Here is an 18,271-nt window from a genome sequence, read left to right as displayed (position 1 = left end):
TTGGGATCGCCCGAATTTTAGGATTTTTACGGGGGCGCATGCGGTTTACCTGGTGGTGGTTGCAGCGCGCTTTTCCGGAGGAGTTTGGTCGGTGGTTCACAGATGCCTATGTTCGTGGGGTTGCCTTTGGGTCGGCGGGTGCCTTGGTGGCAAGGTGATGTTCTCGGCTTGGGTGGGGTTGAGGTGTTGATGGGGGGGGTTTAGAGGGGTTGGGGGGTTTCGGGGTTTGCTTTGCTATGCGCTCCCTTTCCGCTTCTTGGGGTGTCCTTGGCGGGGGTTGCGTGTGTTTGTGTGTCTCCCCCCTTGAGATGCTGCTGCTCCTGTGTGTGTGTGGTGTGTTTTCCGTACCTCCGGGTGCCGGTTGTGTCCGTATGCGTGTGGGTGTGTGATTTTGAGGGGGGTTTTGGCTCCTGCGTGGGCCTGGGTTTTCTGCTGTACTGTTTTCTACTGTTCCTTTTGTGGCCGTGTTTCGCTTTGGCCTGTAACCCTTTATTTTGCGTGCTTGGGTGCAGTGTGGTGTGCCGTGGTGGTGTGGGTGGTATGAGTGTGTTTGTCTTGTTGTTTAGAGTGTGTTTAGTGTGCGTGTACATAATTTCTTCTTATTTAGTGTATATCATTTTCCTGGGTAGCGCGTGTATGATCCTATGCTCCTTTGTTCTTCTGTGTGTGTGGTAGGCGTGGTTTTGTGCACGTGATTTTATATCCACATCTGTGTATGTTTATGTTATTGGTTCCAGGTGTGTTTCAATGTTATTTATGTACTTTATTGTTAATTTATTTTTCATGTAATTTTTCATGTAATTTTCTTGGCCATGTTCTGTGTTGCTATGTAGATATGAACTGTTTAGCCTATTGTTTCCATGTACTGTTTTAACACTTATTTCCCTGTACTGTTTAGCCCATTGCTTCAATGCGTTTTCATTTTGTTCAGCGCTTGTGTTTGTTTTGCGGTTACTGTTATTGTTTAGTGTACAGACTGTTTATTCCTGTGTACTGTTACTTCATTGGTGTACTTGATGTGTACAGGTTTGCGTTGTTTTGTGTGTTCTTGTAATTTGTGTAATTTATAAAAATAAAAAAAAAAAAAAAAAAAAGCTCACAGAGGCCATGTTGCTGGTTCGAACCCGATTCAGACTTACCCTACGACTAATGCACCTTGGGATCGTGTTTCTTTGGATTTGTTAAAAAATTTTGCTGAAACTTCCAGAGGAAATAAACATCTAGTTATGGTAGATAACTTCTCTAGATACTGTAAACTGGTTCCAATTCCAAAAAAAACTGCAGAAACTATAGCTAGTGCCTTTCATGATCATATAATTTGCAGGTATGGTCCACCTACAGTTATACTCTCTGACAACGGCCCGGAATTCAACAATTCTGTTCTGGAACAACTGTCTACATTGTACAACATCAAAAAGTGTAATATAATGCCTTATCAACCGGCTAGCAATGGCCTTGCTGAAAGAACTAACAAGAAGGTCCTTGACGCACTCAGAGTGACACTCAATCAGGACAGTCACAAATGGGATGAACCACTCGTCCAATGTTCGATAAACTCCTCTGTCAACTCCTCCATAGGAGACACACCTCACTTTGTGCTATTTGGGACAGACATGAGATTTCCTAATGCCATCATCTCCTCGCCGCCCGCGCCACTACAACTATGACGACTATGTTAAGGTCAAACGGAGAGACACTCAACTGGTGTTCCAGAGGGTCAAGGAACATCTCTCTAAAGCTACTAACGATTTCACGCGGTTACAAAACGCTCATGCTAAACCTACGAGAATAGGACCTGGATCTTTAGTAATGATCCACAACCAGCGACGAGATGGTCCCATGTACAAACTGACTGAGAAGTTCCTTGGTCCTTACAGAGTTCTTGAGCATATCACAGGTAATAAGTACAAGCTGGAAAACCTAGCCACGGGAGAACAAGTACATGAGCATCTCAACCACATGAAATTAGCCCGTCACACTGTCGACGATGACACCCCGACTCCTGTCCCTGACAACGTACCGTGTGACCCTACCACTGTGACACCCACTTCGGTCTCAGACACGCCCAGCGATACTACCCCACCACGTACTCACACATACAATCTTCGGTCCAGACCTGTTATTTCCACAGTACACCACCAACAGTCTGGTGATTCATCTTCGTGTGACTGTGGTGTTCCAGTCTGTAAGGGACAATGGATGCGTTCTATCTGCTCCCCTCTCCCTGCCTGTTCGTACATGGCAGAGGAAGACTACGTTCGTGACGGACTAGCACCTAAGAATTCATAGTTTTATGACTAGATTTAAGAGTGATTGCAACAATCGTTTCGCAACCCTCGACTCAATGTATATAGACCCTTCCACCTCATGTATCTTTGTTCGTAGTTTATTGATCTTGTCTCTATTCACTATATAGGTCCTCGTGTTCCTGCCACGTTCATGCTCTCCATGTTTTAGTGGAAATGTCGCATATTCTATGTCTTGCCATGTAATATATTGTGCCTACATTAGTGTCTACCGTTTATAATCTACTCAACATGTAACACTGTGGCAGAGCATCATGAATTCCTATGCGCAACTTCTGGTCCGCTGACGCTACCGCTACCGCCTCTACGTGCAGCCGGACCTCCTGCCTCCAGTTTGCGCAGACATTTAGCTAGTTAGTCAAGATGCTCCATGGATAGCTTAGTTTGAGGATTATATTTAAGCAATGTACTCATTATTCATGCATGTCCGAGACGGTGTTGGACGTCTCAGAAAATAAGCTTGTTTGTTTACGGCCACTATAGGTAAATCATTGCTTTTCTGTATATGATGTTAGTTAGGTACACGCCCAAGGGTTGTCAAATTTTTCAAGCAGATCGCCGAGGACGCCGACGATAGCGTGCCGAGCAGTGTTGGACGCCAGTTAGGCGCCATGGACATACACATGGGGTGACCCAATACCCTCTTATGATGGCCGGCGCTAAGCTAAACAACTTAATAGGTATCAACAACGTTGTCAGCAGATCTGAATGTAGCTCTGCGCCTGCAGCCCTCAGACCTTCAGAGACAACCCGGGCAATGGAGCGTCCACACACGCTCCCTCACACACTCTAGCTTCTAGAGCCTGGCCCGTGTACAAGATATATATATTTTTATAATAAAACTAAGGAAAAGTAGTGGACGTTTGGTACTTTAATTCCTGCCCACTACCAAGTAACCTTCGACCATTCCCAGTCAACATCAACCTAATCATTCTACAACATCATCAACCGGTGTTACACATTCCCGGGTACAGAAAAGCGAGACAGACACAGATGGTGGTCAAAGTGACACATATGGAGGCCAGAGTGACACATATTGGAGGCCAGAGTGACACATATGGGGGACCAGAGTGACACGTACATGGGGGGCCAGAGGCAACACTTGTGTGGTAACGAGACCACTGTGGCACGGACGTGAGAAATCAGAACCTATGCAGAACAAATGAACAATTCGAGAAGGATGTGCAGTTCCGAAGAACAGAGCAAGTCGTTCTAGTATGTTCAGAAGTGGAGTGCAAGTCAATATACAAGATTGAGGAGAGCTGACTGATATCTCTTGTGCACGTTGAACAGTTTATTTATGCAATCAAGAAATCAAGAACGATACTGGTTTTACGATGTTAAAGAGGCGAGGTGGAGGAGGCAGAGGAGGTGGGCGGACATGATGTTTGTCAGAGGAAGCTGGCAATCAGTGTCCGGATGTTGTATAGTGTCTCTCACCCCAGTGATGCTGTATAGTGTCTCTCACCCCAATGATGTTGTATAGTGTCCCCCCTCGCCCCAGTGATGCTGTATAGTGTCCCCCCTCGCCCCAGTGATGCTGTATAGTGTCCCCCCTCGCCCCAGTGATGCTGTATAGTGTCCCCCCTCGCCCCAGTGATGCTATATAGTGTCCCCCCTCGCCCCAGTGATGCTGTATAGTGTCCCCCCTCGCCCCAGTGATGCTGTATAGTGTCTCTCACCCCAATGATGTTGTATAGTGTCCCCCCTCGCCCCAGTGATGCTGTATAGTGTCTCTCACCCCAATGATGTTGTACAGTGATAATACATCACCGTACACTCGCCATTATATAGTGATACTGTAAAACTGGACAAATATAATGTATATGTATGCATTATCATTATTAGTGATACATGTAGATAGGTCCAGTTCCGCAAGGATCAATTTTAATCATACTCAATCCCTCACCTTGGCTGTCGTTCTTGAGCCTGATCCTGCTGGTGGCGCCGAAGACGACGTCCGCGAGGTCCCTGATCTCTGGAACAAATTGGTCGAGGCTGATGAGGTTGTGGGGCCCCGCCTGGGCCATGCCGTGGTCGGCCACCAGGAGAATGTTGACACAGTGCAGGAGGCCTCCCTTGGCCAGGCCTTCCACCAGGCTGGACACCTGCTTCTCCATCCTCACCAGCTGCTCGTCTACCTGCAAGGCCACGAGACAGCAAACATGAGGAATGAGAGAGAGAGAGAGAGAGAGAGAGAGAGAGAGAGAGAGAGAGAGAGAGAGAGGAGGGGGGGGGAGGGAGGGAGGGAGAGGGTTTTGTTTTTCGTCCGTCTGTCTGTCTCTGTCCGTCTGTCTGTCTGTCTGTCTCTGTCCGTCTCTCTCTCAGTCTCTCTCTCTCTCTGTTTTGGTATTGGTTTTCAGACCTGTCAATTTCTGGAGGGATATATATAGACTTCAGAAGTCTTTACTGAACAACCAGGTGAGGTTTTTGGATAGAGCTTTTTGTGTCAAACGGAACAGGTTAAGGGTTTGCTATCCGGGAGCAAGAATTGAAGATATTGTGAACAACATGAATGACGTTATGTGTGGAAATGAGAACAAACCTATTATTTGTATTAGTGCAGGTGGAAATGATGTTGGACGAGTTAGGAGTGAGAAATTGATACAGAGGTTTAAGACAGCAATAAAATTAGTTAGGAACAAGGGAGGAATCCCGATCATATGTGACATTCTTCCAAGAAAAGGAGATGGAAATGAATTATTGTCGAGGGCACTTGGTGTCAATTGCAGGCTGGAGAAATATTGTAAATCAAATGCAGTATAATTTATTGATAACTGGGACCAATTCTATGGAAGAAATGTAACCCGTCCTCAACTCAAGTCCATTACATCCAGAGGTCGACCCCACAGACGCATTCATAAATTTTAACATGCTGTTCATTCAAAACGGGAAATTTCTCAAATATAAATTAATATTATAATATATTAGCATATTGTGAATATATAGGCATAGGTTAGGTGTTTAGGTTCTGTTGGCGATTATTTGTATTTGTAGTACGTGGATGAAGCATTTACAGCGTTGTGGTTCGAACACAAGTCGTCAGTGAAGCACTTGTTCCGGAACTGATCGAACGAAATCAGTTGAGAGTCGTGTGTAAACCGATTTTCATTCATAAACAGCGGGTGCATGGAATCACCTTTGGGACTTTGTTTGGGTGCCTGGCTGAAGAAATGACATTTATGCTGGAATGTTGTCTCAGAGGGAATCAAAACTGAGCCACATACAGAATTCTGGTATGAAATTTACCGCGTCTCCCAGCTCGTAATTTCTAAATACTAATGAGATCACAGACTGATGTTCAACATGTCGACCAAAGCAACAAAAAGCGTAATCAGCAGGACCCGAGAACTGCAAACCCGCCAACGTGGTACAGTGAAATGGCGCCAATATAAAATATTTACTAACCTCTGGCTGCCGCTCCACTCACACACACACCCTGCCAGGTCTCAGCTAGGCGGCAGCGCATGCGTCAGTCTAAACGGCCACGCCAGACTAGTCGACTTACAGGGAAACAAGGAAAACACGTTCTCCCCCCACGACGGTCTGCGTTCTTCTGCATCTGTTGAGTGTTCGATCGTTTGTTGTTGACGAGAACTGTAGAATGGCGCTCCTGGATTGTTTGAGGTTGCTGTAGAATTATATTGTGTAGTTTCTTTATCCAGTAGTTGTCCCGTATGGGTATCAACTGACAGCAAAGAAGAAGGAAGCGAACTGAGTGAATCATGAGCCATAGTTGAAGACTGGTGTTGGATCAGGGAAGAACCAGACGCCATATTAATGACTGAAATGGCGACACTGGTGTCTCGTCGAGGTGGTTAACCCTTCTGCCGGTACTCACCTAGTTGTGTTTGTGGGGCCGGTTGAGCTCTGGCTCTTTGGTTCCGCCTCTCAACTGGTGTACAGATTCCTGAGCCTGTTGGGCTCTGTTATATCTACATTTGAAACTGTGTATGGAGTCAGCCTCCACCACATCACTTCCTAATGCATTCCATTTGTTAACTTCCTGGTGTTCCAGGAAGCGTGGTGGATGGGACCCCTGCCTTTCTTGATGTCAGCCTTGCTCATAATTTCAGTGGTGGTTTCTTAATATTTGGTCGTCAGGTCGCATTTTATTTTCTATATATCTGACATTGGTTTTGAATAGTCAGGCAAAATGAATTGGTCGTCATAATTCATTACTTCGGGGGCCGGGCAGCTAATGTATGTATATATATACATATTAGGCTTATATCGGGGGCTCCCTCCCCCCAAGGTCGAATTACTGACCCCCCCCCCACTCAGGATGCAACCCAACAAGAAGCTGACTAACTCCTGGGTACATAATTACTACCAAGTGAACAAAAGCATTAGGTGATAGGAAATGCGCCCATTTCCATCTTGCCAGAGATTCGAACCCGGAATTCTCGAATTTGATTCGAGAATGAACCCGACTGTATTACCGGGACCCTATTGGTTGAATTCGGATATATTTCCGGGATATAAGGCATATTGCTTCTCCACGTTCTTTACTCATGATAGGGTGACAGTTAGGCCATGGGGTGTAGGCTGGAGACGAACGTGTGTCTCGAAAATGTTAGGACTGTGTCAGAGCCATATTCCAACTACACAATAACCAGTGGGTCATTGTGTAGTTGTTGGACTATGACACTGACACAGTCCGATCATTTTCGAGATGATCAACACACGAACCCTCTCACAATGTGCTTCCTAACAACAAACATATTTCGCATCACCCACAAAACACGATATAAATCATTGTAACATTGTTTCTAATATTACCGACTCTTTTGAACCCCATTGGGTAAGCTAGAGGACGAAAAACCATGGACAGTGAGCGAGAGAATGCACGTTTTCTTTAGTCTCCCCAGAACCTTTTCCTTTAGGAACCGGTTTTCTGTTTTCAAAAAGAGAAAATGAGTGCGTGATAGGAGACCATTGCAAACATAATAATAATAATAATAATAATAATAATAATAATAATTTATTCACAAGAAAGTACAATGGGTTGGTGAGATTACACAAGTTTGGTATTAGTACATTCTTGCAAAGACACTAACATGTATAGCTTTTCGGGCAGGTCCTTAATCTAACATGTCAAGTTCATAATTACTTTTTTATTTATATATACAAGAGTTCTTATATTCTTGTACAGCCACTAGCACGCGTAGCGTTTAGGGTAAGTCCTTAATACCATGTTCTCCAGAATACGACCCCGCCAAATCGTTTAACAACCAGGTACATATTTTACTGTTAGGTAAACAGAGGCTACAGTTAAGGATTGACGTCCAGTAAATCCTCCCCGGCCAGGATACGAACCCAGGACAAAACGCTCGCGAAGCGCCATGCGAATGTCTCACCACTACACCATGCGGGGACTGCTAAGATGAAAAGGTACAGTGTAGCAAGGTTTTATATCAACAAATAACTACAACATACGTTGACAGCGGTGATTGGACTGGTGAAGATATGTGTCTTAAGTACTAATATTGGGGAAGTGGCAGTGAAAGATACAGTGTGAGTTTGAAGAACAAAGTAGGAAACTATGAAGATGAAATTAGGCACTTTTAGGTTTTACTTTTGAATAAGGCATAGGTTGGACAATTTGTTAATTCATCATAATTTATAGCCTGACAGCTGAGTGGACAGTGCTTCGGGTTTGTAATCCTGAGGTTCCGGGTTCGATCTCCGGTAGAGGCGGAAACAAATGAGCAGTTTATTTCACCCTGATGCCCCTGTTACCTAGCAGTAAATAGGTACCTGGGAATTAGACAGCTGCTACGGGCTGCTTCCTGGGGGTAACAAAAAGGAGGCTTGGTCGAGGACCGGGCCGCGGGGAGCCCCGAAATCATCTCAAGATAACCTCAAGATCAGGGAGCTAGTTCCAAACTGGGCCCTTTTATTTGCACAGATTTAGTTTGATTCTGGGGATATCAAAGATATGTTTACTTCTGGTGTGGTGATCATGGGTTCTATTACATCTATGAAGAAATGTTTCAGATCAAGATTAGCATTTAATGACAAGGTTTTATACATGTAGATGGCACATGAGAATGTGTGGAGTGAGTGTATGTTTAGCATGTTAAGGGACTTCAATAGAGGGCCTGTGTGTGTGTGTGTGTGTGTGTGTGTGTGTGTGTGTGTGTGTGTGTGTGTGTGTGTGTGTGTGTGTGTGTACTCACCTATATGTACTCACCTATATGTGCTTGCAGGATCGAGCATTGACTCTTGGATCCCGCCTTTCTAGCTATCGGTTGTTTACAGCAATGACTCCTGTCCCATTTCCCTATCATACCTAGTTTTAAAAGTATGAATAGTATTTGCTTCCACAACCTGTTCCCCAAGTGCATTCCATTTTTCTACTACTCTCACGCTAAAAGAAAACTTCCTAACATCTCTGTGACTCATTTGAGTTTCCAGTTTCCACCCATGTCCCCTCGTTCTGTTATTATTACGTGTGAACATTTCATCTATTTCCACTTTGTCAATTCCCCTGAGTATTTTATATGTCCCTATCATATCTCCTCTCTCCCTTCTTTTCTCTAGTGTCGTAAGGTTCAGTTCCTTCAGCCGCTCTTCATATCCCATCCCTCGTAGCTCTGGGACAAGCCTCGTCGCAAACCTCTGAACCTTCTCCAGTTTCTTTATGTGTTTCTTTAGGTGGGGGCTCCATGATGGCGCGGCATACTCTAAGACGGGTCTCACGTAGGCAGTGTAAAGCGCCCTAAAAGCTTCCTCATTTAGGTTTCTGAATGAAGTTCTAATTTTCGCCAGTGTAGAGTACGCTGCTGTCGTTATCCTATTTATATGTGCCTCAGGAGTTAGATTAGGTGTCACATCCACTCCCAGGTCTCTTTCTCGAATCGTTACAGGTAGGCTGTTCCCCTTCATTGTGTACTGTCCCTTTGGTCTCCTGTCACCTGATCCCATTTCCATAACTTTACATTTACTGGTGTTAAACTCCAGTAGCCATTTCCCTGACCATCTCTGCAGCCTGTTTAAGTCCTCTTGGAGGATCCTACAATCCTCGTCTGTCACAACTCTTCTCATTAATTTTGCGTCATCTGCAAACATTGACATGTATGATTCCACTCCTGTAAACATATCATTTACGTAAATTAGAAAGAGGATTGGTCCCAGCACCGATCCTTGAGGTACTCCACTTGTTACTGTTCGCCAGTCCGACTTTTCGCCCCTTACCATTACCCTCTGGCTCCTTCCTGTTAGGTAGTTCTTCACCCATACTAGGGCCTTTCCGCTTACTCCTGCCTGCCTCTCAAGTTTGTATAGCAGTCTCATGTGCGGTACCGTATCAAAGGCCTTTTGGCAGTCAAGAAATATGCAGTCTGCCCAGCCTTCTCTGTCCTGCCTTATCCTTGTTACTTTATCATAGAATTCTAAAAGGTTTGTTAGGCATGATTTCCCTGTCCAGAACCCATGTTGGTGCTTGTTTACAAACCCAATGCTCTCCAGGTGCTCAACAAGTCTTAGCCTAATTATTCTTTCAAGTATTTTGCAGGGGATGCTTGTCAGTGATACGGGTCTGTAGTTAAGTGCCTCCTCCCTATCACCCTTTTTGAAAATCGGTACGACATTTGCCTCCTTCCAGCAACTGGGCAATTCTCCCGACATAAGTGACTCATTAAAGATCATTGCCAGAGGCACGCTGAGAGCCTGCGCTGCCTCTTTAAGTATCCACGGTGATACTTTGTCTGGTCCAACAGCTTTATTTGCATCCAGTGTTGTCAACTGTTTCATTACATCCTCTGCTGTCACCTCTATATCTGATAGTCTTTCATCTTGGGTAATCTCTTCTAACAATGGGAGCTGCTCAGGCTCGGTTGTGAACACTCCATGGAATTTTGCATTCAGTACCTCGCAGATTTCTTTGTCGCTTTCTGTATATGCCCCTTCTGTTTTCCTCAGTCTTGTCACTTGGTCATTTACCGACATCTTCCTTCTTATATGGCTATGTAGTAATTTTGGTTGCTTTTTCGCTTTGACTGCAATATCGTTCTCATAATTTCTTTCCGACACCCGTCTTATGTTAATGTAATCATTCCTAGCTCTGTTACATCTAATCCTGTTGTCCTCTGTCCTTTGTCTTCTGTACTTCCTCCACTCCCTCCTGCTTCTCACCTTTGCTTCCTGACACTGTCTATTAAACCATGGGTTATTATATTCCCTCCTGCTTTTTTCCTTTATTGTTTGAATAAATCTATCTTCAGCCTCCTTGCATTTCAATATGACTTGGTTCATCATACCTTGCACTGTTTTTCCTCTAAGTTCTTCCTCCCACTGCACTTCTCCCAGGTAGTCCCTTATCCTTCTGTAGTCCCCTTTTCTGTAATCAAGTCTCCTTTCCCGGACCTCTTGTCCTTTGGTCACAATTTTAAGCTCCATCATGTAGTCAAAGACTAGGACACAATGGTCACTAGCTCCTAGTGGTATTTCATGTTCCAACTGCTCGATGTCTTCTACATTCTGAGTGATAATGAAATCTAATAGGCTGGGCGTATCCCCTCCTCTTTCCCTAGTATCTTCTTTCACATGCTGTGTTAGGAAATTCCTGTCAATAACATCTACCAGCTTCGCTCCCCAGGTCTCCTCCCCGCCATGGGGATTCCTCGTTTCCCAATCTATCTCTCCGTGATTTAGGTCCCCCATGACCAGCAGCTTCGCTCTCATTCTATGCGCTAGAGTTGCTGCCCTCTGCAGTTCATCCATACATGTCTTGTTGCTGTCCTCGTACTCCTGCCTGGGCCTTCTACTGTTTGGTGGGGGATTGTAGAGTATCAAGATTACAATCTTCTTCCCATCCACTGTCAGAGTTCCATGTATGAAGCTTGTGCTTTCATTGGTACCCGGATTTTCCAGCTCATCAAACTTCCATTTCCCCTTTATTAGTAGTGCCACTCCTCCTCCCTGTCTCTGTGTCCTTTCTTTTCTTATCACCTGGTACCCCTCTGGAAAGATTGCATCCGAGATCATGCCATTTAGTTTAGTTTCCACTATTGCCACTATGTCTGGGTCTGCCTCACTAACTCTTTCTTTTATCTCTTCTGCTTTATTGGCTACCCCATCAGCATTGGTGTACCAAACCTTGAGACTCTTCTTGGAAACTCGGGTGTCAGAGTTCCCCCTTTCACCAGGGGTCTGGGGGGGAACTGGGGGGTCGTCTGGGGGGCAAGTGGGGGCTGTGGGGGTGAGTGGGGGGGTGCTAGGGGGGTGCCTGGGAGTGCCTGGTAGGCGAATGGGGTCTGGGCATCTAGGGGGGTAGGAAGGGCATAATGGGTCTGAAAGTTAGGGGTCTGAATAGCATAGGGGGGTTGAGAAATAGAGTGAGACTGAGAGTCAGATAGAGGTTGAGAGGTTGGGGGGGAGAGGGATACTGAGGGTGGAGAGCTGAGATGAGAATGGAGCATGGGTGCTGGGAGTGGAAGAGAGGGCATATTAGTTAGGGGGGAATCGGGGGTAGGTGGGGGTTTTGGGGTAGAAGAGGGGAAGAGGGAGATGGGGGAAGGTGTTAGGGGGTCACAAGGTGAGGGGGTTAAATGTGGGCTGGAGGTGCATAGGAGGGGTGAGGGTTGGGTGGGGTTTGGGGGTGAGTGAAAGAGGGGTGCAGTGGAAGCTGGGATGGAGTAGATGGAATTGAAGTCAATGGGGTAGAAGGGGCAGGGGAGTAGGAAGGGGTATTTGGGGAGGGGGGATGGGAAGGTGGGTTTGGCTTGACCCACTGGGGTCGCTGACAAGTGTGATGTAGCAGGGGCAGGGGAATCGTTGGGGAGGTGCAAATGTGGAAGGGACAGGGGGGTTTTGGGAGGCTGAGGCAGGGGGGATGTATAGGAGGGCTGAGTTGGGGAGGATGCGACCTGGGAGGTGACCTGGGAGGTGGCCTGGGAGGTGACCTGGGATGTGACCTGGGAGGTGAGACTACCTGAGAGGCTAGTTCGGTGTCGTTGTTGCCATCTATTTTTGTGGGCTATTTGCTCATCTTTCGTCATAAACCTCTCTATAAACACATTGTAATGGGTTTCACTCCCTCTGAGTAAATGCTTGGTCCTCATTATGTACTCCACTGCCTCCTCATTGGAGAATTGCACCAGAACAGGTCTATTCTTGGTACAATTGTAAGGTCCAACCCGTCGATTTATATCCACCTCGCGTTCTGCCATTCCTGCTCCAATACACCTCAATATCTCGTGCAATTCGTATTTTTCTGTTTCTATTCTCTCTTGTCTTGTTGGTGCCCTAGATTCGAATAATCCATGTATTATAATAGACCGTCTCCTCAGTAAGTCCTTGTCATGCTGGTAGCCTGTCTCCTGGGGATTCCCCATCCCAACCGCAGTCACTAACCCATCCCCCACTAATCCTCTATCCTTAGCCATGCTGCTAATCCTTCTTAATTCGTTTGTGATACGAGCACATTCCCTCTTCCAGTCCTCTCTTCCCTTCCTAATCTCTTCCTGAACATAGAGCATAAGTTCTTGTTTCTGCCTCTCTACCGCATCCTGTATTTGCTGAAATACCTCACTTTTAATCCCCTGTATTAGATCCTCCAACCAATCACTCCTTCTCTCTACAAATTTCCCTATTAATTTGTCTATAAATCTGTCCTCCTCCTCATCCCTGCTGGTGATTGACCTTGAACCCCTTCTAGTCATTGCAGTAACAATCCTGCCAAAAAGGCGCTCCTCAATACCTTGCACAATCTGCTAACACAATAGGTGAGTGAATCTCCAATCGTCGTCCCACGTGGTGGTAGAAGGGTTGTTGCCGGAGGTGAGGTCACGCGGTCAGAGGTCGGTGAGGTCTGCTTCCACACTGCACAGTATTTCCTCAACTATTTTGAATTACACTAATTAAACTGTTTTTCTTCACTACCTTATGGCTCTGGTCAAAACCCAAGGTTTTTTCATTCACTTGTACATTCACTTATAGTCTTTTTCACTTCGAAGTTGCCTGATTACCCCTCCCACTCCACTAGTGAACCAGGAGCTCCCAACCCACGTCCACCCAACACGATGGTCACAAGACAAGTGTGTGTGTGTGTGTGTGTGTGTGTGTTGTCTGAAGACAGAGTTTGTCATTGTTCTGACAAACAATGAACATGGTTGAATGTTGATTCAACGTCGGTAATGTTGACTCAACGTCGGTAATGTTGACTCAACGTCGGTAATGTTGACTCAACGTCGGTAATGTTGATTTAAAGACACTCGAGAATGTTTTGCCCACTGGGAGAGAGAATGGGAGGGATAAAGGGAGTAAGAACAGGAGAGAGGGAGAGTGGAATGGCGAGTGAATGAGAGAGAGAGAGAGCGCCCAACGCTCAAGCAATCGTATACACTTATTATGCCACATTACTCCACCATAAACCACACTCTTGCTCTTTTTAATTTTATGTATTTATTTATATATACAAGACTTCTTGGCGCCCGGTCAATCCTCCCCGGTCAGGCTACGAACCAAGGCCAAAGTGCCCACGAAGCGCCGGGAGAGTGTTTTACCACTGCGCCACGGGGGTCTTTCCTTCCAGAGACTCACCTCAGAAGAGTCGGGTCCCGTGGCGTGGCCCTGGTGGTCCGGCTCTTCGAAGTAGAGGGAGACCCAGTCAGGTCTCTCCGCAGCAGGCAAGCTCAGCCACTGCAGCACCTGCAGCAGCAAGACTTCTGTCACCACCACAACAATAAACACATCTACAGGAGAGATTGTCAAGGCCAGTCGTGTTTATAATACACGAGTACACGTGTAATAATACACGTGTTTATAATACACACTCGTGATACACGAGTGTCTTAACACTCGTGTATATATAAACATTATCACTGTCTTCAGTTGCATCGAAGCAATTATCAAAAGAAGACACCAAGTTGCATGTAAATAATAAACAGTGTGGATTATATAAGCAACTACAACACAATAAGCATTCTGGCTTCCCTCAACCATTTTAAGAAACCTTAAAATATTCTGTGGTTTCCCAATTACTTCACGAAATAATAAACATTCTGGCTTACGTCAACTATCCACATATACAAATATAACATGACGACGAAAATTTTTATAATGGAAAATCAATATTGTCTAAATTATTTTTATGGAATGCATTTTTTGTACACACACATTATAATACTTGTCACAAATGTTCTTTAATCAATCTTGACTTATCTCTGGGAACTGTTAGAACGAAACCTTTCGAATAGATATTATTTATTTTATTGATTATAAATGGATAACACGTTGTCTTGAAAACCATTAACCCGTACCTTTGGGACGCGAGGCTCGTAGTCAGAGTTCTTAGTGAACTTGAACCAGTAGGTGGGGAACCTTCCCTGGATGTCCGCGTCACCGCCTGGCCAGAAGTACGAGGCGCTCTTCCTCCCCTGGAAAGACACGATCTCTGAATGTTAATCAATACAAAAGTAGCTCAGAGCACGATGCTCAAAGTTGTGTCTCACCTGGCGGGTGCGGTCTTGATGCATATTCTGAGCCTCTCGCCTGCGCCACGCGTGAAGATAAATGTGTTTCTCAAAGTTGCGTGCAAGTAGACAGAACACCACACAAGTGCTACCACAAGGCTAGCAGTACTGCACTACCAGGTGCTGCCAGGGCATGGTATGGTGACAAGCACACCTGGAGTGTTACCAGAACGTACCTGGAGGGTGAGTATGATGAAGGCTTAACCTGGAGGGTGAGTGTGACCATGGCGTACCTGGAATGTGAGTGTGTTCCAGATGGGCTCGCCGCCCCACCACGACCCATTAAACTTGCGGAAGTATCCTTGGAGGACCGGGTCGTAGAAGAAATTGTCGACGATGCCGTGGCTCTCCGGGTAGAGCCCCTGGAGGGAGGGAGAGCTTGTTAGTGCGTGGAGGAGACGAGGAGAGGAATGGTAGGTAAATAAGAAGAGAGACGAGAAAGAATACAACAATGAAGAGCAATACGTATGACAATAATCATGGGATTGTTATTTAATTTTTTTGTAGAGTAGATTGAGGACGTTTCGTCCCCAAGGCATTAATGAATTCTAAATATCCTTATTTACGTCTCATACATGATGTGTGTTGACTTTGGCTACGTGCAGTGTGTATCATCACAGTGTATCATCACAGTCTATCATCACAGTCTATCATCACAGACTGTATTCTGTAAGGCCAAGTTTTGTCTCATGCATGGTTCATCCACAAACCTGTGTCTCAACCCTAACAGCAGAAGCCATAAGTATTTTTTTTTTAAGTTCACTGTACTTGTGTCACAGTGCTGAAGACAACCTCAGAATTTCGAGATCATTTTTTTTTTTTATGTAAAAGATAATTCCAAAAAGGAATCTCACCTAAGGCACTGGGTGGAAGATATCGTCAGTCCCTTTATAAGTCGCCACAGGGAAGGTGTCAGTTATTCTGACTTGGGAGTTTCTTATCAGTAACTGGGCCTCCACTCTCATCCTATGTTAGATTCCTAATGCATAATAAAACTACGGAGTTAGCCAAAGCATATACTTTTAAAAAGGGAGTTGATTACCATTCTGAACTGCTTTTGAACAGGCTGTGTGGGAACCGACCTGTGAGATTTATATTTATATGAATATATTTACGTTAATTTATATACTTCGATAGCAATTGTATAATGATAAGTGGACTGTATTTCTGCAATAATCTCTTAATCTCACAAATCGATCCTCTACACATTAGGGGGGGGTTTATATTAATTTATATATATGCAGCCAATCAAACTACAGTAATAGACTACATACATTGAAGAGGTTCCTTATCTTATAGTACAGCAGGTTAGTCCACCAGGTATAACTAGGGTGTAGACACCAAATTATCCTCTTTGAGGTAGCTTCCATCACCCAGTAACTGGTGTACAAAGTCTTGCTTCCTCGTCTTGACCTGTTAAAAGGGCGCTAGCTGTAAAGCCAGAATCCTATATATGACAAGTATTTCAGAGAAAACACTGTACATGGAACAATGAAGACCTGGCTTAATTACCTTTAGTTTGAGGCTATATCGTGCTCTAACCGGCTAACCCTACCCAATGACATTAATGGCCACTAATGATAGATAATGGGTTTCGGAAAGAACACTTAACTTGATTTGTTGACAGCGTGTTGAAGATGGTACACCTTTGGTTTCCATAACACTACGTCCAAGTAAAATTAACAGGAGCCGAATTGCTCCCTGCGCCTCTGGTCTCAGTATAAACAATTGCTGTCTAACACTCCATACTATTGACGCTACTGGCCGACATTGTCCAGATATGATAGGAGCCAAATTTGCTCCACACGTCTCGGAGGTGACAACAATGGCTGCCCCCTTTCCTCACTCTGACGCCTAGTTTACATTGTCCAGATGTCGATAAGTGATAGAAGGGTCACATTTACTCTACTTTAATACTGATAATTAAGTTAATTTATATGAGATGTTTTATGATGGTAAAGTCCAAAGACTAATGTATTTAAGAATAATTCCCAGCAGAATAGCTGGTGAATTTATAATGGTATGTGGTGATGATATCCCGTTTTCTATAGACGGTAATTCCACTACAAGTTACGTTTTCTATGGGTAACTTGTTGGTAATACAGCAGCAATTATTATCTGTCTGTATGATATATTAAATGGTGTCGGATTTTCTGACAGGCTGAGAACAAAACATATACCAAGAAGTGCAAAAAAAAAAAAAAAAAAATTGAACAGACCAGAGACAAAGTGAAGTTCATACTAGATATTCTACCATTATACTAGTATACAGGAAGAGCCACACGTCTGTGGGTCAAGAGGAAGAGCCACACGTCTGTGGGTCAACAGGCAGAGCCACACGTCTGTGGGTCAACAGGCAGAGCCACACGTCTGTGGGTCAAGAGGCAGAGCCACACGTCTGTGGGTCAACAGGCAGAGCCACACGTCTGTGGGTCAAGAGGCAGAGCCACACGTCTGTGGGTCAAGAGGCAGAGCCACACGTCTGTGGGTCAACAGGCAGAGCCACACATCTATGGGTCATCCAGTTAGGTCAGCAGACACCTAGATGTTACCGCTGCTAGGCTCAGACTCGGCTACAAGTACCTCTGGGAACTTGCACCACCTGCTCAACTACATCTGACCAAGTGTAAACTCCGCCAACACAACTATTCACATAGTTGTTATCACTATATAATTGAAAGTGAAAAATTAAAGACTTTAGAAATAATTATATCAAAAGATAAATGTGGAAAGTATTTAATTCAAAAATATGAACTACCAGAAATCTTAACCAAGTATAGGTATAGGTATATACCCACCTATACCTATAGGTGGGTATAGGTATTCGTTTGCCTTATTCGGGTAGAATGTAGACACAGTAGTCGCTTCTGTATATTTATTGACCGAGACAACAAGGTATATATCTCGCCAGCCGAGGTCCTTCTACTCTGAGTCTGTGAGGATAACTGAGGCTGCTGGGAGCATGGCTTGATGCTCCTCTGTCTGGCATGACGTCAGAGGCCTACTTGCCTGTGATTGGTTACATTTCAACTGACATAGAATTTGAGTATAACATAGGCCCACCTCCGCCCACTGGATGGGTGTGGAGTGCACACTGAACAACTCATGTTATTTGTAACTAGCTCGCTACAAATATAAATGGCTTAGCTTAAGAGACTGGTGAGGTCTTGGGGCTCATTATGTGGCACTGAAGCCTTTCTTTCACTCACCCACAAGATGGTAACGGACTTCATAATAATTATATTCACTGACTCACTCGTTGGTATGACCTCTTGGGATCCCTGCTAAGTTAGTTTAATAAAAACGGACCCAGCCACTTGTTAGCCACTGGACGGTAGAGCGACGGTCTCGCTTCATGCAGGTCGGCGTTCAATCCCCGACCGTCAAAGTAGTTGGGCAGTATTCTTTCCTCTTCCCCCCCCCCCCCCGTCCCATCCCAAATCTTTATCCTGATCCCTTACAAGTGCTATAAAGTCATAATGGCTT

The 18,271-nt window shown here is 44.9% G+C and overlaps 1 protein-coding gene across 4 annotated transcripts in view; it reads right to left on the bottom strand.

Annotated features, from left to right (window-relative positions):
- LOC123772504 (venom phosphodiesterase-like) overlaps positions 1–18,271 on the bottom strand; it is a 149,588-nt gene that overhangs the window by 42,109 nt on the left and 89,208 nt on the right. For all 4 annotated transcript variants that reach the window (XM_069325929.1, XM_069325927.1, XM_069325930.1 and 1 more), the window contains exons 4-7: positions 15,019–15,147; positions 14,573–14,689; positions 13,854–13,961; positions 4,216–4,447 (exon numbers count right to left, since the gene is read on the bottom strand). In XM_069325929.1, coding sequence (XP_069182030.1) covers positions 4,216–4,447; positions 13,854–13,961; positions 14,573–14,689; positions 15,019–15,147 — 586 coding nt within the window. The remainder of the gene's footprint in view (positions 1–4,215; positions 4,448–13,853; positions 13,962–14,572; positions 14,690–15,018; positions 15,148–18,271) is intronic.

This window comes from Procambarus clarkii, chromosome 17 (genome assembly GCF_040958095.1).
Source record: "Procambarus clarkii isolate CNS0578487 chromosome 17, FALCON_Pclarkii_2.0, whole genome shotgun sequence".
Classification (NCBI taxonomy): domain Eukaryota; kingdom Metazoa; phylum Arthropoda; class Malacostraca; order Decapoda; family Cambaridae; genus Procambarus; species Procambarus clarkii.
This window is presented reverse-complemented; position numbering and strand designations above follow the sequence as displayed.